This window comes from Onychomys torridus, chromosome 8 (assembly GCF_903995425.1).
Source record: "Onychomys torridus chromosome 8, mOncTor1.1, whole genome shotgun sequence".
Classification (NCBI taxonomy): Eukaryota; Metazoa; Chordata; class Mammalia; order Rodentia; family Cricetidae; genus Onychomys; species Onychomys torridus.
The window spans coordinates 16,206,920-16,231,340 of record NC_050450.1 but is presented as its reverse complement, the minus strand read 5'-3'; the positions used below and the strand labels follow the sequence as shown (position 1 = coordinate 16,231,340).

Genomic DNA, 24,421 nt, shown 5'->3' with positions numbered 1-24,421 from the left:
CAAAGGTGCGATTATCACTGCACTCTGAACTCTGGCTCAATTGTGACAGTTAGAGATACTGCTTCATTAGGAGTTATTTGGTACCTGAGCATTGGAGAGCTTACTAGAGACTGGAGTGAGATTACCTGAATATATTTAGCTCCCAAGTTCAAAGAGCAAGGTGCCATTATAGTCACTAGACAACAACAACAACAACACACCAACACACACACACACAGGAGCCACTTTATATAAGGAGCAGACTCTCCAACAATGAGACTTACATGGGAACTATTACATAGCACACCTGCTGCTGCTGCTGCTTTTTCTTTTTTTCTGAGTCAGGGTTTCTCTGTGTAGCCCTGGCTGTCCTCGAACTCAGAGATCCACCTGTCTCTGCCTCCTGGGTGCTGGGCATAAAGGTGTGCGGCACCACAGCCCAGCTAACCTACCTGCATTTAAGCTCAGCTCTGTTGCTGGGATAGTGGAAGTTGAAAAGGCAGTGGTCACACACACATTTATCAACAAGAACAAAGTTATTTATTAGTTATCTTTCAGAAGGTACTATGGAGTGGTAAAAGTACTATGCAGGAGGGACAAGTATTCTCACAATCAGGGTAACAGACATAAGACCCAAAGAAATCAGATGAATGCTTTCATCTGATCAATTGGATTTCTCGATGGAGAGAGGATTCCCAGTCTAAGAAGTCAGGCTCAATAGACCAAACCAGAACTGGACCTTGAATACCCGCTATACAACATCAGGAATGTTCAATATCATCAGCATGAGAGAACATGGCAAGACACTGGAAGAAGCCTGGATCTCTACCATTATTGCAGTTTCAAAGTTTATCTCTACTCCAGCAACTTAAACATCTATAGTATCACAAGTATGTAGCCATCTATCCAGAAAAAGGTGGTTTGTTTTTTTGGGGTGTGTGTGTGTGTGTGTGTGTGTGTGTGTGTGTGTGTGTGTGTGTTTTCCTTGTTTTTGAAACAGGGTCTTAATTAGATAGTTCTGGCTAGGCTGGAACTCACTATGTAAATCAAACGATAGCCTCAAACTGAGATCCTGGGATTAAAGGCATGTGCCACACCTAGCTTATGGAAGATCTTTTATTATTTGTGTGTGTGTGTATGTGTGTGAGTGTGGGTGCATGCTTACCACATCACATGTATAGAAGTAAGAGTCAACTTTTGAGAATTGGTTCTCTCCTTCCACCATGGGTTCTAAAGTTAAGTGTCAGGCTTCCACAGCAAACATTTTTATCTGCTGGGCCATCTGAGGCAAGCCTGGTCAATTTATCAAGATCCAAGCTAGACAAGGTTACATAATAAGTCAGTCAATCAGCCTCCCTCCCCTCTCTCCCTCCCTCCCTCCTTGTCTGTCTCTCTGTCTCTCTCTCTCTCTCTCTCTCTCTCTCTCTCTCTCTCTCTCTCTCTCTTAACATAGTCAATCAGCCTCCCTCCCCTCTCTCCCTCCCTCCCTCCTTGTCTCTCTCTCTCTCTCTCTCTCTCTCTGTCTCTCTCTCTCTCTCTCTCTCTCTCTTAACATAGTCAATCAGCCTCCCTTCCCTCTCTCCTCCCTCCCTCCTTGTCTGTCTCTCTCTCTTATACACACACACACACACATGCACAAACAAACAAAATAGAGAGGGAAGAAAACAAGAATGAACTGGCTATCAATGCTTATGAACTAAAAACATCTCAGAAAAACAGCATTCACAACAATGACAAACAGAATGAAAGCTGCTCGAATCTGCCAATCAAATTCTAAGGACTTAGTCAACGAGTTAAGAGCTACCCATCTCCTTTTGCTCCCTTCCCCTTGCTTACAGAACCCTCTGGAGTGGTAGCAACAGCCGTAGAACAGTCAAAGGCTAGGTCATGCAACCCAGAAAGCACAGCTGCCAAGAAGGCAGTGATCCTACAAGCAAATGTGCCAGTGCTTTATCTTTATCTCCCATTCACCACACTCACTCAACACACACACACACACACACACACACACACACACACACACACTCTCTCTCTCTCTCTCTCTTCCTCATCCATTCTTATCTCTGTACCCCATGCCTGTCCAAGAAGAACACCTGCTCATGGCTGAGAATATATACTTCCTCTTGTCATCTGCACAGGACATGCTGACTTCTGGTTTCTGAGTTCAATGGGACAGCACATAGGAAAATGCTCTGAAAAACCACAAGGCACTGTACAATCTCGAAGTAGCTTTAAGATCTCTTTCCAAAAATAGGATATAAAATATCTCTCTAAGCAACCAGGAGTCTCTGAAATGAACACTTTCTAAGTTTAAAAAGACAGGTAAAAACTCAAGTCAGTAACTGCAAAACAATGTTTGAAATCTGTACCTCCCAGCATCACCTTTCTCTTTGTTGCAAGGATTTAAGATGGCCTGTGTTCTAGCTCATTCTTTATTACTTGTTAGAGAAATTCAAAATGAGTACAGCTCAGTTTCGAGCACATGAAGTTTCCACTTAAGAGAATAAAGCACTAACTGCAGTCCTGACTGTAGAGACTGTGGTATTTTTTAAAAGTCAAAGGTAAAGAGCCATATTTCTATCCTTAATAGGTAATATGCAGATATATATTCCTAGAAGTTTGACATCACCATCTGCTGGTTAAATATTGGCACTTCCTAATGAGAAAATGTCACCAACATTAAATCCCTGGGGTTTTGTTGTTGTTGTTGTTATTGTTGTTATTCTTTTAACAAGACAAGGTTTCTCTGTATAGTCCTGGCTGTCCTGGAGCTCACTCTGTAGCCCAGGCTGGCCTTGAACTCATAGAGATCTGCCTGGCTCTGCCTCCCAAGTGCTGGGATTAAAGGTGTGCTCCACCACGGCCCAACAAATTCCAGGTTCTTAACGGGGAATGTCAGATGCTTGTCTCAAAATATACAAGAGCTCAAAACAGTCTGCCCACAGCCAAAATTAAGACAGAATATACATTAGAAAAGGTAAATCTAAGATAAGCAACTCTGCTTGAGGGTAAATCTAATTTTTAAGTATGTTTTTGTGTGAGAGACACAGGATTTTAATATGCAGTCCAAGTTGGCCTTGAAATTTCAGTCCTGTTACATCTATGCTGGTATAGCATACCTAAATTTTAAAAGAATGACTAAGGCAAAATCTTCTGTTGAAATTTACCCATACCCCCCATTTGAACTTCTTATAAACAGCAAAATTTTCACTTGAAAATGTGGCTGTAAACCCTCAGAAGCAGAAAGAATCTTGACCCCAGAGATCCACCTGCCTTTGCCTCCTGAGTAGATATTAAAGATGTGTGCCATCAAACTCAGCCAATACCAAGTTTTTAAACAAGATGAAACATGTATATTTTAATCTAAATTTAATGAAAAACTATGAAGAGACAAATCTGTAAAAATAAATTATATAAACATTCCACCTTAAAGGAAGGGGAACATAATGCCCACCCTTAGGTGTGTGACAGTACAGAGGGAGGAGAATGTCAGAGCAAAGAAACCTAACGATCGATCAAACCTCTGCCAAGCATCAAGAGCAACATCATGCATGACAATGAGTCATGTTGATGTTATGTGCATCCTTGATAGGATGAGAGGAAAATAGCATGATTTCCCTACAAATACCTTTGACTTTATTATTTAAAAAAAAATTAGATTTTTTTTTTTTAAACTGGTGGTTTTGCTTACATGTATGTATTTGCACCACATGTACGCACCTAGTGCCTGTAGAAATGGTCAGATCTCATGGAACTGGAGTTACAAATGGTTGGGACCATGTAGGAGCTGGGAACCAAACCCAGGTCCTTTGCAATAGCAACAAGTGCTTTCCACTGAGCCATCTCTCCAGACTTTATGATCTTATTCTTATGAGAAAAACATCAGAGAAATACCAAAAGGGGAACTTTCAGCAATATCCCTAATCAGTTTCAAAACTGTCAAGGTCATCAAAACACAAGAAACAATTAAGAAAAATGCCACCTCTGAGAAAAACCTAAAGAACTGTGATTATTACACATGGTACAATATCTTAGAAAGGCTCCCAAAACAGGAAGCTATAAAGGAAAAAAAAAATCTAGGAAGTCGGATTCAAGTATTGCTGTCAGTCAATCATGTGTCAGTACTGGTTCAGTCACTGTGACAAATGTACCACAAGAATATTCGATGTTAACAGGGAAGGTTCAGTGGAATAAAAGTGAAGAGGAAACACAGGTCTTCTGCACTATCTTGAATATCTTCTATGAATCCAAAACAGCTAAAAATAGACTACTTTAAAATGAAAAGCAAATTGACAAAAAATAAAAAATAAAAATAAATGTCAGCCGGGCTGTGGTGGCCCACGCCTTTAATCCCAGCACTTGGGAGGTAGAGCCAGGTGGATCTCTTTGAGTTCGAGGCCAGCCTGGTCTACAAAGTGAATTCCAGGAAAGGCTCAAAACTACACAGAGAAACCCTGTCTTGAAAAACCAAAAAAAAAAAAAAAGAAAGAAAGAAAGTTAAAAATCCTGGAAGCAGGTGAGGCTAGAGAGATGGTGCCGTGGTTTAAGATGTGTACTGCTCTTGCAGAGGACCTGGGTTTAGTTCATACCACCTGCATGGTGGCTCCTGACACATTGTAACTCCAGTTCCAGGAGATCAATACCCACTTCTGGCCTCTGAGGGCACCAGGCTTGACTGCAGTGCACATCCATACACGCAAGCAAAACACTTATGCCCATAAAATAAAATCAAGTAACTATTAAAGAAAAAACAAAACAAAAAACCAACCAAACAAAAAAACATCCAAAATGTTACAAATCGAACTTCTCTTTGTCATTACAATATAAGAAAGATAGATGACCTGGCAGTTAAGAGGACTTGCTAGACCTGCAGAGGACCTGGGTCGGGTTCCTCTGCAACTGCAGCTATGGCAGAGATCTGACGCCCTCTCCTGTCCTCCATAAAAACTGCATGAACATGATACACAAAAGCAGGCAATACTCATACATGTATGTATGTATGTATGTATGTATGTATGTATGTATATATTTTTAAAGACAGATATTTAGCCAGGCATGGTGGTGCAGACCTTTAACCTCAGCACTCAGGCAGATCGTTGTGAGTTTGAGGCCAGCCTGGTCTACACAGTGAGTTCCAGGACAGCCAGGGCTATACAGAGAGACATTGTCTCAAAACAACACAAAAACCAAAGAATAAAAAGACAGATACTTCAGAGGCAGATTGTTCTATAGATTCAAAATGTATAGAGACATAATTATGGTGGCCTCCTGCATTCAACACAAACACATATACTTCTTGAGAAAGTCTACTTTCTTACGGGCATTGCAAAGCCTGATTGGCTGAATAGATACTTCAACTAGAGAACTATGACCTGCTCAGATGTCAGGCAAATCTCAGTGGGCAGAGATGAATTTTCTTCTTTAGACTGTAAGCAGTACATCACATCCTTCCATATAATGAAAAATACTCCTGGGAAAGAAATGACTCTCAGCTATATTTTCTATAAACTTTTTAGCGGGGATCTGTTCTTTTTTGTTGTTGTTTTTCGAGATGGTTTCTCTGTGTAGCTTTGTGCCTTTCCTGGAACTGGCCCAGGCTGGCCTCGAACTCACAGAGATCCACCTGCCTCTGCCTCCCAAGTGCTGGGATTAAAGGCGTGCGCCACAACCGCCTGGCTGGAATATCTGTTCTTATACAGAAAAAAAACCAAGACATTATATACTTACCATTTTATAGACAAGTGGTAAATAAATACAATTTGGAGTCAACCACAGGTGGGATATAAGTAAAAATCTGCTACTTTCTAACGTGTCATTTTGAATGATGTCCTCCTATACAATCATGACTGTGGCTCATAAGATGTTACTCCTTGTGTAAAGTAGATATACCACCCACCTCAAAAGGTTATTAAAAACTAGACAAAAAGAACCCATTTGCAGAACGCTCAGCACAGTACCAGCACAATGGCCTCTTCCTCCTGCTCACACTCACCATAATTCAGGAAGAGTAAATACAGTAATTTAGGACTATGCTAAAAAATATTTATGCTGTAAGCATACACGCATTGAAAAAGGCCAAAAATATTACACCACCATCAGCATAAAAACCCTTAAGTGTTTTAACTTAGTGGCAGATGAACAACAAATTACTGTCTATGGTACATAAAACTCTTTCCAAAATATAGAAGAAACACTTTGGAAAAGCTGGTCATCATGTTATGGCTCAAATACATTGAGAAAAGCACAGCAAATTTGCAGGTTCACACACTAAAATTGTTCTGTGGACAACTCAGAAGACAGAAATCATTTGTAAAGTGTGAAGCACACAATCACTATATTGTACGTTCGCACCATCAAACCGAGTGTCCTTGGGGATACTACATCACCAGCCCCATCTGGAGCCTGTTCAAGCTGGCTGCATGAATAGAGTGCTCAGGATGTGTGAACTGACCAGAAGTGGTACAGCACTGGAGACAGAATATAATTAGCCCAACTTCCACAGCTTTGTTGACTACCCCAGGAATTGAATGAGACCTCAAAAGACCATGCTCAAGGCTTCCTTTGAGCCTTCCAGTAAGAAAGGGCAACACTAGCCTTGAAAGGATAGTTACTGATGACAAAAACTCACATTCGCCAACGGCAGACAACAAACACATGCAGTACCTACCATGTCACCCACGGTATCTACTACACTCCAAACTCACTGCGCATGCACAAAGGCAGGGAGTAAAACTGATTCTTAGGAATATCTATCTCAACAAGCAAAAGACTGCAAAAACCAGTACAAAGCATGGGATGCCTCCTGTGATGGCTAATCTTGGTTGTGAACTTGACTGCATCAGGAACCAACAAAACTCCAGCAGCTGGACACACCTGTGAAGGATTTTCTTGATTGGGTCATTTGAGGCAAGAAGACCCACCCTAAATCTGGGCTACACCTTCTGGTTGTGCTGTTTGCCCTCACTCTCTCTGGCAAGTTCATCCATCCTGCTGCTGAGGAATCACTTCTATGGTATTAGAACTCACAGCAGCTGTGATAACGGCCACATAAGATCAAGCCAGTCAAAATTCCAGCATGGATGGGAGCGGAACTCTCAAGGTCCTACTCCTAGCTGAGGGAACTAATGGCTATTGTTGGATATAAGAAAGTCCATTTTCCAGGTTGGCAACGCTATAGTGGAAGGCCCATGTGCACAATGGCAGCAACTAATAGGACTCAGTGAGTTTTTCAAAACAAAAACAAACAAAACCAAAAAGGACATGAAATTGGGAGGGGTGGAATAAAATTCATTTTATATAATAAAAATAGTGTATGTGAAAAATGCTAAATGAAAGAAGCCAGACACAAAAAAACTACATATCATACAATTCCATTTATATGAAGTGTCCACAAGAGGCAAATGTGTATAGTTAACAGTAAATCAGTGTTTGCTCAAAACCAAAGTGTTGGCAGACACGATGGTGGCGCACATCTTTAATCCCAGAGCAAGTTCCAGGATAGCCAAGGCTACACCCACAAAAAAACCCTGCCTCGAAGAAAAAAAAAAGCACAGGTTACATAAACTGATAAAAATGTTTCACAATTTATAATGGCTACATGTATCTTTGCATACACTGAAAAACCACTGAATTACTGAACTAATTACATGGCATATGTACTATAGCTCATCACATTGTTATTAGTAAATAATTTACATATTTGTTGCAAATAAAATAGATCAATAAAATAAAATCTTTTATTCATATGGCTTTGAACTCTGGACTAGAACTTAATGAGATTCCTAGCAGGAGCTTGGAAGACAGTAGTACTGAGAGTTATGTGGACTGTGGTGGCCCCTATTCAAGAGGTTTCAGAGACGAACAATATTAGTAGCTAAGCTGGAAAATGTTCCTGTGATATTTGGGGGAGGACAGGGGGAGATGGCTGCTTTCTACCTATATCTTAAGGACTTGCCTGAAGCTAAATTTAGGCCTAATTTCCTCAGCAGAGATTTCAAGACAGCCAATACTGATTGTGCCAAATGGTTATTAGTAACCACTGTTATGTAGGTCTACAATGAAAAAGTACAAATGGGGCAGAAAGAGATACAAAATACAGTTTGAAGAGAAAAACAGCATCAGGAATTTAATGTTACAGGCTAAGGCTTGTGCTGAAAGAAATACAGAGATTAGGGAAAGGCCTTCTTTTCAATGCAATATAGGGAAGGGGACCTTAAGGCAAGATCCAACACAGCTGCACTTCCAACTTATGAAAGGAAAAGGCCTAAGGAATCCTCTGCTCCTAGAAAGTAACAACAAACAAGGGCACACATGATTCAAGGGGGACCAGGCTGGATTCCAAGCTGACAGGCAAACTTGTCATTGTTGTCCACATGGTGATTGCTTTACAATCATGAAAGTTGGGGGTCATGGAATCTTCCTCCATGGTTTCTGGGAGCTTCTATAAGGCTAGCTATATGACAAGGGAGTCTCTGGATGGAGGACCTGAGGGGCCACTGTGTGAGGCTGTGGAAATGAAGCCTGAGTTGCACTGGAGACTCCAAGATGTTGGTGAATGCCAGAGTCATGGATATTGGCCAAGGAGAGCTGTGGACCCAGCAGACTGCAGACAGCAAAGCTGGAAAGGCAGAACCGTGTAAGCCCTTTGACATCAGATAAGGAGCTACAAGACTTGAGATTTGCCCTTCTGGGTTTCAATCTTGCTTCTATCCAGTATTTCCTCACTATGATGCCTTTATTCCTTCCTTTTGGATTGGTAATGTATACTCTGTAATGTTCTGTTTTAAAAGTATGTAATTTGTTTTTTGATTTTGCAAGGCATTAGAGTAAAATACTATCCTGAGTCTCATAAGAGATTTTGGACTCTTAAATAGTGTTATGACTGAAAGGTGGGGAGTTTTGAACTTGAACTGAATTCTTTTTGCATTATGTTACATGGTAACAAGACTGTGGGGAGCGGGGGTGGAATGTGGTGGTTTGAATGAGAAATGCTCCTATAGTCTCAGGCATTTGAACACTTGGTCTCCAGTTGGTGGTACTGTTTAAGAAGGATGGCCTTCCTGGAGAAAGTATGCCACTGGGGGCTGCCTTTGAGATTTTAAAGATTTGTGGATTCTCAGTTTCCTCTCTGCTTCCTGCCTGCGGTTTGAGATGTGAGGTCTCAGCTGTTTCCGTCACTTGCTGCCACAATCCCCTGCCATGATGGATCCTTATCTCTCTGGAACTGTGAACTCCAATAAACCCTTTCTTCTATAAAATGCCTTGCTCAGGGCATTCTGTCACCATAATAGGGAAGTAACTAATATAGGGTGTGTTGTGGATAATATTGTCAACTTGACAGGACCCAGAATCACTGAAGAGGCAAGCTTCTGGGTATATCAGTGACAGATTTTCTAAATTAGCTTCATTAAGATGCAAAGACCCGCCTTCACGCAGGATTAGAACCTGGAATGCATAAATAAGGAGAAAGGCAACTGAGCACCAGCAGTCATCACTCTCCTCTTCCTGACTGCAGATGCCAAGTGACCAGCTGCCTCAAGTTCCTGCCAGTATGACCCTGGAACCATGAGCCAAAATAAACTCTTCCTTATCTGAGCTGCTTTGTTGGGTGTTTTGTTGCAGCAATGGGACTTCCACACTCAAGCTCACACATATTATAAATAAATATAAACAAAAGACTGTCAGGGATGGAATTATGTTTTCTTCTCTAGAAAGTCCCATGTTTTTAAAAAACTTTTTTTTTGGCCAGGCAATGGTGGCACATCTTTAATCCTACCTAGCACTTGGGAGGCAGAGGCAGGAGGACCAGCCTGGTCTACAGAGTGAGTTCCAGGACAGCCAAGTATGTAAGTCAGTTATGGTAAGGTACCTGAAACTGTTCTGCCCTTCTGCCCCAAATCTGCTCCTCCACTGGCTGTATACATCCCACACTGCATTATACTTCAATATGCTAAGGAGTTTCATTTTACAAACCACTTATTTCTGTTATGATCTTCTAAAAGAGACCAAATTATGACTTTTTTTCTGAATAGCAAATTCCACTTTATTTGCATTATTTTTAAATTTAGTTACACTTTTATAGGGTGAGTGTGTATGAGGGAATGTCTGCATATACACATGTGCCGTGGCGTTCATATGGAGTCCGCAGACGACCCACAGGGGTCAGTTTTCCCTCCCCCATGTGAGGCTAGTGATCAACTCAGGTCATCAGGCGTTAGCTTCCTTTCTTTACACTATTTCATAGAAAAAATGAGATATTACATCAAAGTGAGAAGCATCAGATAAACATATAGTTTATCTATCAGAGATTCCCAACTGACTATTCAAATAAAGAAGATGGACTAACCAATCCTTTAACAGCCAACTTGATTCTGCTAATTCTTTAATAACTACATTCTGTTAGTCTATTCTTTTAGTTCTTTTAGAACATAAATTCTCAGAATGCAATTTCTGATTTGCAAGTTCCTTGGAAGAACTTGTTAAAAACACAAATTCCCAAAATTGCTGAATCAAAACTCTGTCTGGCTCTTGGACAGTTTGTGTGTAAAGCCCAGCTTTGAGTTTAAACCACTGGTTCCAGCTCATTGTGGCTGGAACCTGGATCCACATAAAAACCTTTACTCTAAGAATAGAAAGAAGACTCCTAGGCAATATCAAGCTCTACCTTTCTGCACACATTCTTTAAAAAAAAAAAAAAAAAAAAGTGAAGTATATGAAAAGTCTCCTTACATACCAAAAGGTCCTACTCTTAACCCTCTAAGAAAATTGTTTTACTGTACCTACTTACTTCAGTATCTTTTCAGGTGTGTGAGAAAAAACAAAAATGATTTCTAGGGTGACACACAATAGTAAATTTTTTTATTAGCCTTAAAATCAGAAAGACTCTTGGACTACTTGACCAGGTTTGCTGGTTAGCTTTTACTGTCAACCGGACACAACCTAGAGTCACTTGGAAGAGGAATGCAACTAAGAAGTTGCCCAGATCAGACTGGCCTCTGACCTGTGTCTATGAGACAGTGTTGACTGGTGACTGACATGGGAATGTACAGCTCATGGAGGCAACACATCTCTAGACAGGAAGCTCTGGGCTGTGTAAGAAAGCTAGCTGAACATAAGCCAGAGAGGAAGCCAGTAAACAGTGCTCCTCCATGGTTTCTGCTTCATTTTTGCTTGAGTTCCAACATGACTTCCCAACAAAGGAGTGTGACCTGAGTACAAGCTGAAATTCTCCTCCTCCCCACTAAACTGCTTTTGGTCAGCAAAAGCAAAGCAACAGAAAGCAAACTAGAACACCAAGTAACACAAAACACTTCCAACTCTCTTCTGCAACATTCTGCACAAAGCAACATCTCTCAGCACCTATCACAGGAAAAAATAATCTGAGTGTCCGTGTGATTTCTAATCCCATCGAAGTTCATCTTTTTTGTTTTCCTTCTACATGCAGGCCAACTTTTGGGTTATTTTCAGTACAAAAGTAACACAAGCAAGCTGGGCAGTGGTGGCACACGTCTTTAATCCCAGCATCTCTATGAGTTTGAGGCCAGCCTGGTCTGCTTAGTTCTAGGACAGCCAGTGCTACATACAGAAACCCTGTCTTGAAAAAAAAAAAAAAAAAAGGGAGGGGGACACCTGGAGAGATGGCTCAAAGGTTAAGAACACTGGCTGTTCTTCCAGAGGACCAGGTTCAATTCCCAATATCCACATGGTGGCTTAACTGTCATGTAGCCCCAGCTCCAGGGGATCCAATACTCTTAAACAGACATACATGCAGGTAGAACACTAGTGCACATAAAAGAAAGTTTGAAAAAGTGACACCAGCTCCCTAAGACAGCAACACATCAGGCTTTGCTACAGTGAAATGGAGAAATGGTCTGAGTTTGCTCCAGATTCTGGCTGTGCCTGTCTTGTTATCATTACCAGTCTGTTTGAAAACTGCTCACATTTTCCTATCATAACTGTTTCTTGCTGGTAGCACATGCCTATGCCAGCCCTCAGCAGGCTGAGGCAGGAAGTCCCTGAGTCTCAGGTTTAGCCAGCTTAGGTTACAGATTGATATCATCTCAAAATTGAACAAACAAACAAAAACTCACAGCACTTTCTTAAATAGACATACACAATTATAGAGGGAGAAATAATCCACAATCATCAAGAATGCTTAAGAATTAGAAGAAAATTTTCAAGATTATATCTGTGTTTTTATCTGTGTGTTTATGGGTGCCAGCAGAGGCCAGAAGAGGATGCTAGATCCCTAGAAGCTGGAGCGATAGGTGGTTGTGAACTACCTAAAACCAGTGCTGAGATCTGAGCCTGGGTTCTTTGGAAGAGTGTCAAGTGCTCTTAACTGCTAAGCCATCTCTCCAGCAAAGAATTATATTAATTTTAAGATAATAAATGAAAGAAGAGAATTTCTGTTAAAATATAATTTGTACAACTGACCCATGGTTCAGACTGCATAGCTCATGACTGAAAGGGCTTAAAACCATGCTAAGTACAATACAAGAGGGTTCTGCAACTTACTGACTGAAATGTGAATTTATTCACTGTCTTAACCTGTTCTATGGAATTTAAATGCCCTTACTGTACACACACACTTTAGATTTATTTATTTTATACCCTTACTGTGTTCCTATTACACACACACACACACACACACACACACACACACACACACACACTCTAGATTTATTTAAATGTATAATATAAATGTTGGCCCACACACACGTATATATACCATGTGCATGCCCAGTACCCACAGAGGTCAGGTCCAAAGAGGTAGTTGGGTTGGTCCCTAGAAGTGGAGCCATGGATGTTTGTAAACCACCACATAGGTACTGGGAATTGAGCCTGGGTCCTCTGTAAAAACAGCAGGTGGGCTTAAATACTGAGCCATTGCTCTAGCCTCACTACATATATTTTAATGAGAAATAAAAGAAGTAAATAGTTTGTTTTTTCTTAAATCAGAGTAAATTCATACTTCCTGAATTTACACAGAGACAGCTACATCAATTCAAAAGACCAAAGTCCAAAACCAGAAGACAGCCAGAAAGTTGACAATGATTTCAAGTCAGTCTGGAAGGGAGAAGCCCTAAATTTCCACAAAAAGACAGACAAAGACCAAGGAGGTCATCTTCAGGTCCCCATGCTTGTACAAGAAACTAAATCATGTCAACACGACTTAAACTGTCCAAAGAGGAGGCAGAAGAAACTTCTTTTTTTGATTGGGTTAACATAACACTAATAAAGAAAAGTACAAAAAGAATAACAAGTCAATCTTACTGATAAATAAGAAACAAAAACCCAGCTGGGCAGTGGTGGTGCACGCCTTTAATCCCAGCACTCGGGAGGCAGAGGCAGGCGGATCTCTGAGAGTTTGAGGCTAGCCTGGTCTACAAAGCGAGTTCCAGGAAAGGCGCAAAGCTACCCAGAGAAACCCTGCCTCAAAAAACCAAAAAATAAAAAAATTAAAAAAAAAAATCGTACAAGGAGCTAGAGAGAGGGCTAAGTGGCTAAAATACTGGCTGCTCTTCTATAGGACCCAAGTCAATTCCTAGCACCCACATCAGTCAACACACAGGAAATCTGACAGTGTCTTCTAGTTTCCCACACATTGTATATATACATGCAATTAAAAATAATAAAATCTACTCGGGAGGCAGAAGCAGGAGGATCTCTGTGAGTTCGAGGCCAGCCTGGTCTACAGAGTGAGTTCCAGGACAGTCAGGTCTACAAAGAAATCCTGTCTCGAAAAACCAAAACCAACCAACCAAAATCTTTAAAAAAAGAAAATCCTAAAGAAACACAGAATTCAGGAATTACACTAAGTTCTAATGTTTACAATTACAATGTGATTCAATTTAATATGAAGAAATCTGATAAAGCAAAGATCTTTCAGTAGTTACTACAGGTGTAAGAAATGAGTATAATAAAACCTAACATTTAACACAGGAGACTGTGTCCTAATTTTAAAATACAAGGTTGCCTCTGGCTGCAAATTAAAGTTCACATTCTACTTAAAACACTAGACAAGCTTCCATTCAAGTTAGAAACAAAACACAGATGCCCAAGGGTATAAACATCAATAAAAATATCAACAAGGAGAAGACAAAAATATCAATAATGCAAAAGATGTCTACTTGGAAACCCCAAGAGAATCAGCTAAATAAGTACTAAGATGAAAAGATGTTCATAAAGCAGCCAGACTCTAATGACATCTACACATTAATACCTGCATTAAAACAGCCAATTAAATAATGAAATGGAACTTGCCCCCCCCAATAGCAAGAAAACCCATAATAAATAAAAACAACAAAAAAAAATCAATCTGGTTTTTGTTGTTGTTTGGGTGTGGGGGTTGCTGGTATAGAGTGCACATATGTGTGCAGGTACATGTGGAAGCCAGAGAGCAACCTTGGATGTTACTCCTAAGAAGCTGTCTACTTCACTTTTCTGAGATGGTATTTCATTGGTCTCATGCTCAACAATCAGACTAGGCTGGCTGGTGCCAAGCCCTAGGGATCTGGTTATCTCTCCAGCCAAGCCTGGGTGCCAGGGATCAAACTCTTGTCCTCATGCTTATGCAGACAGCACATTACTGACCAACCTATCTCTCCAAATGAAAAAGGTTCTCATGTTTACCTAAAATAGTGGTCCTTATCCCTGTCTGCCATGAAAATCATTTGAGGAAAATAAACTATAACTGTGTCCTGGACATGCCCTAGAGATTCTAACCTAGCTAGTCAGCAATGAGGTTCAGACAACAGTGTCTGTAAAACTCCCCAAGCAATTCTAATGTGTGGCCAGGGCTGAGAACCACATGTGAGTTCACCATCACCTCATGAACAAAAGTTGAGTGAACAGCTAGGATGACTTTCTGGCCCAGATACAGGCAGAGATCAATAACTAATGCAAAACACCTAACAATAGAGGGAAGATAGATTACTAATATCTAAATAGATTGCACTGTGACTACTATCAGTTGAAAAAAACAACACTGGATTGCTCTTTGGTTAAGATTAACTTTTTTGGTGAGTCTTTGTTTATTGGGAGGCAGGACTTCTTGGAGCATGGTGCTAGGGTGAGGGGGTGCCCAGGGCCTCATGCTTACTAAACAAGTTCTATGCCACAACCAAAAGTGAGGTCAAGGTTCAAGAAGAAGGAAACGTAAGAGAATACATTTCTTTTCTTTTTTCTTTTTGGTTTTTCAAGACAGGGTTTCTCTGTAGCTTTGAAGCCTGTCCTGGACTAGCTCTGTAGACCAGGCTGGCCTCGAACTCACAGAGATCCACCTGCCTCTGCCTCCTGAGTGCTGGGATTAAAGGCGTGCTCCACCACCACCCGGCGAGAATACATTTCTTTTACCTTTTTGAGGGGAAGAAGGCAACAACAGATCTTGCTTATATTGTCTATGTTGGTCTCCAACTCTGGAACTCAAGCCACCCCCTTACCTCTTCCTACCTAGTTGTTAAGACTACAAGTGTCACCTCATCTAACACACAAGAATAGTTATAGTTTGGAATAGGGAAAGCACTTTTGAAGATGGTATACAATCTTAAAGGCAAAAAAAGGGGAAAAAATGAATGTTTCCATACAAACTAAAAATATACACCTGACAAATATGTGACAGGCACACTGTAAAGAGAGGGAAAGAGGTCTACTGAAAGCCTTCAACTTTGAATACATAAAGATAATAAGCTATAGCTTAGTGGTAGGACACTTGCCTAACAAATGTGAATATCTGGGTTGGATCCCTAGCACTGGGCAGGCAAGCACACATGCACGCACGCACAAACACACACACACACACGTAAAATAATCTGAGAAAGACAATTATTTACAAATTTATGTAAACATCCTAATAAAAACAATTTGGTTAGAATTACAAGTGTAAGAATACTAATATCTAATAACATCTAACGTTGGTGAAGATTTAGACAGGTTCCTTCAATATAAGCAAGGGTGAAATTTGCACAGTATTTTCAAAATATTTGGTAATACCTATATTCTTTTTGAAGTTTTATTTTTGTTCTAAAGAAGGTCTTACTGTGTAGTCCTGGCAAGCCTAGAAATTGCTATTTATCTCAGGGTGGTCTCAAACTTGGCAATAATCCTCCTTGCCTTGTGAATGCTAGGATTAAAGAGTACAATGTACCCTCAGGCTCTATCTGTTTATTTTAAATGTTAGTATTCTTTCGTTAGAAATCCCCCACCAGGGTTGGAGGGACGGCTGAGCAATGTACTTGCCACTCTTCCAGAGAACTCCAGTTCAGTTTCCATCACCCACAACAGGCCTCTAACTCAAGCTCTGGGGATCTGATGCCCTCTTCTTGCCTCCACAGATACACCATAACATATACACACAGAGGCAAACATATATATAAACTTAAAAAAAAAATTAACTGCACTTCCAAAAATTTATCCAGCACTTTTTCACTTGCACAAAGATATAATGTACAAAATATAAACTATGGCAACAGTGAAACACTGAATCAACCTAAGTATCTAGTCCCTAGAGAATGTATCCTACCAAACCAGATATTACTACAGTCCTATGAGGAATGAAAAACAAGGAAGCACATCCAATTTAGGTGTTAAGTTACTGAGTAGAGTTGTCTACATCTTTTGTAATATGTCATGCCACCGAATCTCATGTTTAATGAAATGTGGGCATGCATTTTAAATTTTTCTGTAAACAGAAGCTAGAGGGATGCCTATAATTAAAAGCACTTGCTGTCGCCGGACAGTGGTGGCGCAGGCCTTTAATTCTAGCACTTGGGAGGCAGAAGCAGGAAGATCTCTGTGAGTTCGAGACCAGTCTGGTCTACAGAGAGAGTTCCAGGACAGCCAGACTGTTTCACAGAGAAAGCCTGTCCTGAAAAACCAAAAGAGCACTTGCTGTTCTTGCAGAGGATCTGAGATTGATTCCCAGGACACACATGGCAGTTGTAACTCCAGTTGTGGGAGATCTCCATGGGCACTGTCCACATGTAGTACAGACACACACACAGGCAAACAACCACACATAAATAAATTTTAAAACACGTTTTTGAAAATACTAGTTTTAAAGAAACCTCTTAGGCAGGCAAGATGGCAATCGCTGCAACCACAGCACTCAGGCGGCACATGCAGAGGACAGTTATGTCTGAGGCCAGCCTGCTCCATACAGCCAGTTCTAGGCCAGCTAGGGCTACAAAATGAGACCCTCTCTCAAAAACCAAGTGGGGGCCTTCATAATCTTTAAGATTTTTCAATAATCTGGGACCAAAAAGTTTGACAACTGTTACATTATGTTAGTTTTACATTTTAAACAATCCAAACATAATCCCAATTCTTAAAAAAAAACAAAAAAAAAAAAAAAACAGGGTAGTTTGGAATGTGAATTAGAAGGGTCCAACAACTGATCTACCCAGAGGCAGGGAGCTCATTAAAAGTCTCCTTGCACTCTAACAGTAAAAAGGGTGTAGATGCACAACACACCCTTCTGCCAAGGACAACTACAATTAAAAACCTTCTCCCTCTACTAATTTTTTGAAAAAAGATAAATGCAATTTTAATACTGGAAATGACTTCTTTTATTTCTTAAGTTAAAAAACAAAATATAACATCTTCTTACCTAGCCTCAAGACTTTACACCAGCTTGCCCATGTTCTCCTCAACTCTCCAGGAAATTGTATTCTCATTTCTTTTTCCCTTCTTTAGAACTAATCAAATTCATACAACAGCCCTGCACAAAAACAGGTGCACCCAGTGGCTGCCATTCAAAAGTCTGGAATCACAGAGCCTCTAAAAGGTTTGGTGCTTCAATGCCATCAGCCTAGGTCTCTGTGTCCCCTTCTCTCATCAGTCTCCATGTTTTTTAGCTGTGCCACATCTAGCTTTTGTCACATCCTTCCCTCTTCTCCAAGTGCAGGTCCTGTTATACACAGCAGCCACAGGCTGATGGCTACAAACTGCAGCCTAGGCCTTTCTCTAGAACAGAGATGGAGACCATGAAGAATGACCTTAGAACTATCCAGAGAATTCTGAACGCCCAGAGTGTTGGGAAACATACCTTCAGTTTGCCAGTCAGTAAGTCAACCTCTCTAACAACAAGCTCCCAGGTAATGCTGGTACTGCTGGTGTGAAGACTCCCCACTTTGAGAACCACTGCTCTAAGGTTTTCACTGGGATACAAGGGTCTACAATCCCCTGGCTCTACTCACTCCCTCTCCAGTGTCACAGCAGCAAGAGCTGACCATCTCAAAACAGCTTCTTTATAAGTAAAATGGAGACTGTGACAGTAAACACATTCCCAAGTGATGGAAAGAAAAGGGTAGACAGGAGGAGTATGTACTTCATCAGCTGAGTAAATAAGCATCCTTTACCAGATCCTCTGATGAGTTAAAAAGTTGGTTCTCATCAGAAACTGCCCTTCAACTGTGTAGTCTTGTTTCTATATATTTTCCACAGAGGTTAAAAACTGGCAATCAGTGGCACACATATGTAATCTCAGCACTTAGGAGGCTGCAGCAGGGGGTCCATGAGTTGAGAACAGCCTAGGCTGCATGGGGAGTTCAAAGCTAGCCTCAGTCTACACAACAAAATATGATCTCAAAAAAAACTTTTTTTTCATTTTAAATAGAGGAAGTAGAGATTTTTTTATCTGAAAGGGACTCCCCCACTCCACCCTCCAAAAAAAAAATCTGTCTCTTTCATGTGACACGTGCAACTCTTAACAGAAGGGATAAAACGGAGCCAAAGAGTCCCATGTCGACATGTTACTTGAGAGGAAATGCCCACTATCAGTTCAGAAGCATTCAAGTACTTCAGCTCACTTACCTTGGTCATGCCTCCTGCCTGCGCCGTATTCAGTCCAGCATGGCTAGCCATCTGTGGGGAAACCTGTGTCAAGGTCTCAGCCAGCACACTGCTTGTGGCCCCTTGCATGGTTGGAGCAGGGTAGGGCATTCCAGCTCCCCTTCCTCTTCCAGCAGCCCCAAGAGATCCATTCATGACTTGAGCCTGCCCTTGTTGAGCCTGATTCATTAAGCTATGGCCAGAGTTACTATTGAGAAGGCCTGGGTGGGTCTGGTTGAAGTTAGCATTCATGCAGATCCCAGGTCCAGTCTGTGATGTGGCAGGGCTACTGGTCACTAGCCCCACTTGCTTTTGTGCTTGAGGATTCAGTGCTTGGGAGGCAGGCGGGGTGGGCCCAGAGGTGCTGGCTGCCTGTTTGGGCAGGCTAGAGGTTGATGAGTCTCCCTGGTTCAGAGGGCTCTTGCCCATGGCACCCAGGCTGGCCATGTTTGTACTGTTGGGCTGCCCTTGAGCCTGGCCACCAAGGCCCTGTTGCACAGGGCTGCTGGCACTCACATTTCCTATCCCTGGGTTGATGCTAGAGCCACTGCCTCCTCTAAGAAGCTCTGACAGTTGTTTATGTTTGGATGCAGCATCTGGAACAAGGCTCCCACTGTTTAAAAGGCTTAATTCTCCATTAGGGATCAGCTCATCCGGAAGATCATTTTCCAAGTCAAACAATGATCCAAAATCTAGAAATTAAGCAGAAATAGAACTGAGAATCTAAGAAAACTTTACAGCTCTCCAACCAGCATGTTACTATGGTCTTAATCTAATGGAGGGTTTCACACAGATACTAGCACATCTTAAGAACAATATCAAACAGATCTGAAACATCATTTGAAGAAATCAAAAAAAGGAAAAACATTTTTCAAATTCAGAAGAAGAAAACATTAAACAATAATGAGAAAGGGCCATCTCTTATTTTAAAATCATATCCAAAAACAGTAATTAAACAATATGGTATGAAGAAAAACTCAGATATACAAATTAAAAAATAATAACAAATCTTTAAAAATACAGTAAATTAAAATGTTAAGATGCTTTTAAGAATGTAAGCATTAAGCCAGGTGTGGTGATACATACATGTAATAATAGCACTTGGAAGTGGAGATGGGAGAATCCAAAAGTTCAAAGCCAATATTGGTAATTATAAAGATATTGGAGTTCAAAGCCATCTTAAATTACATGAAGTCATTGTATCAAAAAATAAAAGTAAGCTGGAGCCGGGTGGTGGTGGCACACACCTTTAACGCCAGCATTTGGGAGGCAGAAACAGGCAGATCTCTGAGTTTGAGGCCAGCCTGGTCTAGAGTTAGTTCCAGGACAGCCAAGGCTACACAGAAAGATCTTGCCTCAAAAATAAGTATGTGAATGAATGAATGAATGAATGAATGAATAAAATAGATAAAAAGTAGACATGCAAAAAGTAATTAGATATGGATTCTATGAATAGCAATTTAGGAGAAATTAAACTCAACCTAAGTAATTGCATATTTGAAAGTTATTTTTTTAAGTCCATTAGAAAATGTCATTTGTGGTTTTTGAAAGGGTTGAAAAAATATGCACGAAAATAGAGAAATTAAAAAGTGGTCAAAACATAGTCAAACTTAAAGATCCTTGCACTACACGAGAAGGATGACCACACAGGGAAATGAGAAACACAGTGACTTCTGGTATAAATGGGCAAGGATTGTCAACAGTCAATCATCCCCAAAGATAAAACAGTAAACAGATCAATCTTCTTGGTCAGTAAACAAACTAAAACACAAGCAGTTTCCTTTTTCTGGCTTCTTTCAAAGCAACCCTCCTCTGCTGTGTAATCTTATCACCTCCCTTCCTTCACTCTCCAACCTCCAGTGTGCTCTTCAGTTAGCAGCCTGTCTATGCAAGTGTGAATAAAGCATGTGAATAAAGAATGAAGTGTGCAAACTATGTCCCCCACAATGTTATTTGTAACACTAACACCTAATGAGATTCAACAGATGAGACTCCTTGCACCAGAACCCCAACTCTGCACAGGCACTCCATGCCAGCTATACAACTTTGAGTATCTTCGTCTGTCTATGCTTCATACTTTCCTTATCTAGAAAACAGGGCAATAATGACCCCTACACTAACTAGTAAGGGGTGTTCTGGGTACTAGATGAATTCATGAGTGGAAATCACTAAAGTCTGGGCGTAATATACTTAACAAGAATTAGCTATTACAGCCAGGTGGCAGCCTTTAACCCCAGCACTTGGGAGGTGGATCTCTTGAGTTCCAGGACAGCCACAGCTACACAGAGAAACCTTGTCTCAAAATAAAAAATTAACTATCACTATTACAAAGCTTAATAAACATTCATACATTACAAAACTGTTAAGTAATTATGATTACTATAGAAATGTAAGGATATATATATATATATATATATATATATGTAGTTATGGAAAAGCATGAAACTGAAAAACTTATACAAATGGTACATGAGATTAGAACAATGACCAGAATATAACTGGTCAAAAATAAAATTAGTTACACTGGTACAACAGTGAAGTAGTAAATGCAATGTTGAGTTTGGGAGATTTTCTTTCTTTAATAACTGCTATCTGCCATCCCTTCAGAAATTTAAGAACTTTTCTTCAAGACAGCAGACCATACGTTCTAGCTACCTAGTCCTCTCCTACCACCACGGCCTTTCACTGTGGACAAACCCATGTGGCTCTGAGGTGGCTGCCTGGGAGTGCCCTTTGAGGAAGGGTAGCATCTTCCCTGGCCACAGGAGGGAAACTGGCCAACATTCTGATGCAGGAGAATCCCCACCCAGGGAAGCTGAATATCTTGTTAGCCAAGATAATCTGTTTAAAGGTTTTCCTTCCTATAAGCAAGGGTTGCTCAGAAAGAAGTCCCCCTTCTCATCACCAGATTTCTCCATGAGCATATAGAAACCATCTTGCAACCAGAAAGAAACCATCCATCCACACTGGGTGGGCATGGGGTGGGGGAAGGCAGCATCTAAGTTGGTAGAAACTTAATTGATAGAGCTGGAGAGATGGCACAGTAGTTAAGACTACATATTGGTCTTCCAGAGGACCCTAAGTTTAGGTGCCAGAATCCGTCAGACGGCTCACAAGAGCCTGTAACTCCAGCTCCAGGGATCTAATGCCTTCAGCCTCCACAGGAGCACCCTCACACATGCACCCACCTACCAACATCTACACATAATTAAGAAATAAAATAAGTATTTTTAACAACTGAATTGGTGTAGTCTGAACTGCCCTGGAATCTTCCTACCTTCAAGTGTCTTGTTTTATGAGAAAATACACTCTGTAGAGTTAAAATCATTTACCTTGACTTTTAATTCAGCTGTTTTAGCTGGCATCTCAGGGTACACACTATTTTCTAGCCATTAACACCAATCAGAGCTGCCATGTGTATCAGTAATCCTTCCGAATTCTCTCTTGGCTGGAAACCAAGCACCAGCTCCACTACCCAACAATACTACACAGACTTCCACTAGGCTATCACTGCAGAACTGCCAAGTCCCTCTTTGACCCCAACATTCTCTGAACCTAGCCTAGCATGCCAATTCTAACACATTGCTGTAGCTTCACACCTGACTATACTAAATGAGGTATACACACTTAGGCACATGGGGTTTGCAGTGCCTATGTGAACAGAAAATTTCCCTTTCGCCTAAGAAGATCCTTTTATATATAATCACAGTACACTTGTCAAATTCAGGAAGTATAACAGAGTTACATTAATACACTGGCCCTATTCAAACTTCATGGTTGTCCCAATGCCGTTTATCGTGTCCCTTTTCCTTATGAAAACCCAACTTAGAAACCCAGTACATTTACTCCTCATGTCCCTGTCATCTTGGTTAATCTACAAAGGGTCCCTTAGCTACTAGTTTCCATGACATTTCTAAAGTTTTTTTTTTTTTTTTTTTTTTTTTGTTTTTTTTTTTGTAGAAGGTCCTTCATATGGGGTGCCTAAGAGGGTCACTGGATTGTCAATTTGAAGAAAAAAAATTCTGATCCTTGAAGAGCAGACAACTTAAGAGGGTTCTCCTGTTTCCCATTGGGTCCATCCATAGTTCTTAGCTACAAAATTATCTGAAACTTTGAGCTTCACTAAGGTTTCCAGGTACAAATTATACAAAATACAGTTAAAGTGTTGGGAAAGTAGTTTAGTGATAGAATGCATTATCTACCATGTGTGAGATCCTGAGTTTGCTCTCCACCACAGGAAAGGGGAGAAAAGTTCAAAATAAGCCCTCTCTCTGCCTGCCATAGGCAATATTTTATATGCTGCCTTCCAGACTGCTTCCCCACCCCATCCTGGCTCACACACATTCATTCTCTCTCTCTCTCTCTCTCTCTCTCTCTCTCTCTCTCCCTCCCTCCCTCCCTCCCTCCCTCCCCCCCCTCTCTCTCTCATACACACACTCACTCTCTCACATTCACACACACTTTCTACTTAGTACGTATAGTACTTTTTAAAAAGGGGGGGGTCATTTTTAATTGGGTGTACATGGCAGGGAGTGAGGGGTGCACACTGGTGCAGTGCCCGAAAGGAACCAGAGAAGAGCTGGAGTAACAGGCAGTTAGTTACAAGCTACTCGAAATGGGTTTTTGGAACTAAACTCCTCTGTAAGAGCAGTACCCATTCTTAACTGAGCTATCTCTCCATCCAATTGTTTTACAGAAGGTCCTTCCTATGGGATGCCTCTTCAGGGTCACTGGGATTGTTAATTTCAAGGGAATCTAATCCTGGAAGGACAGACAACCCAGAAGCTTCTCCTGAGTAGTCAGCACTTCTTAAATCTGTTTTCGGTGAAGTTTTCCTCAATCCTTGAGCAAGAACAGGGAACTTCATCCAAACCAGTAAGTCAAGTATGACAAAATCTGGTTTTGTTCTATCTGCCTGGGGTGGGATGAGGAGACAATGTCAGACACTGGATCAGCAAACACAACTGAAGAATTTTCCTATGGACTTTTTTAAGTATCTCAAGCACTCTTCCCTGAAGGAGGCAGAGCCCAAGAAGGGGGAGGGGGAGTACAAAAGAAATGTTTAGGGTAATTCACAGGGCCATGTCAGGGCCCCTACTTGCTAGAGACAAATGGAAAAGCTGAACCCAGGAATTCAGATCCCCACTTAACACCTGGCCTTGGAGCAAACTGCTTTTCTTCATCCTAAAACCCTCACCTGCAAAGCAGAGATCATCACATGGGAGAGTTCTATGATGATAAAAAAAAGTTGGACTAGAACAGCCCGTACCACAGATGGGTTAATTTAACAATATCCTGTCACACACTACACTCAGGAGGCAGAGGCAGAGGCAGATGGATCTGTGTGAGTTCCAGGACAGTCAGGGATATATAGTAAAGCCCTGTCTAAAGAGTAAACAAACAAATAAATACTTAAGCACAAATTCACTCTGACCATTTCTTACCTTTAATATTTGCCCACCACTCCACCACTCAACAATCAGACCAGTTTTCATTTACACAATATTCTACTTCTTAGCAAATGCACAAGCACTTTTGTAATTGTCAACAGGGTGTTTTCCCTGATACTGACCTTGGTTTTCCTTTTTACTAACTTGTTACCTTTTGACTA

The 24,421-nt window shown here is 40.9% G+C and overlaps 1 protein-coding gene across 2 annotated transcripts in view; it reads right to left on the bottom strand.

Moving 5' to 3' along the window:
• The window catches only part of LOC118589131 (CREB binding protein), a 128,267-nt gene that overhangs the window by 81,391 nt on the left and 22,455 nt on the right, over positions 1–24,421 (bottom strand). For both annotated transcript variants that reach the window (XM_036196093.1, XM_036196095.1), the window contains exon 2: positions 18,793–19,502. In XM_036196093.1, coding sequence (XP_036051986.1) covers positions 18,793–19,502 — 710 coding nt within the window. The remainder of the gene's footprint in view (positions 1–18,792; positions 19,503–24,421) is intronic.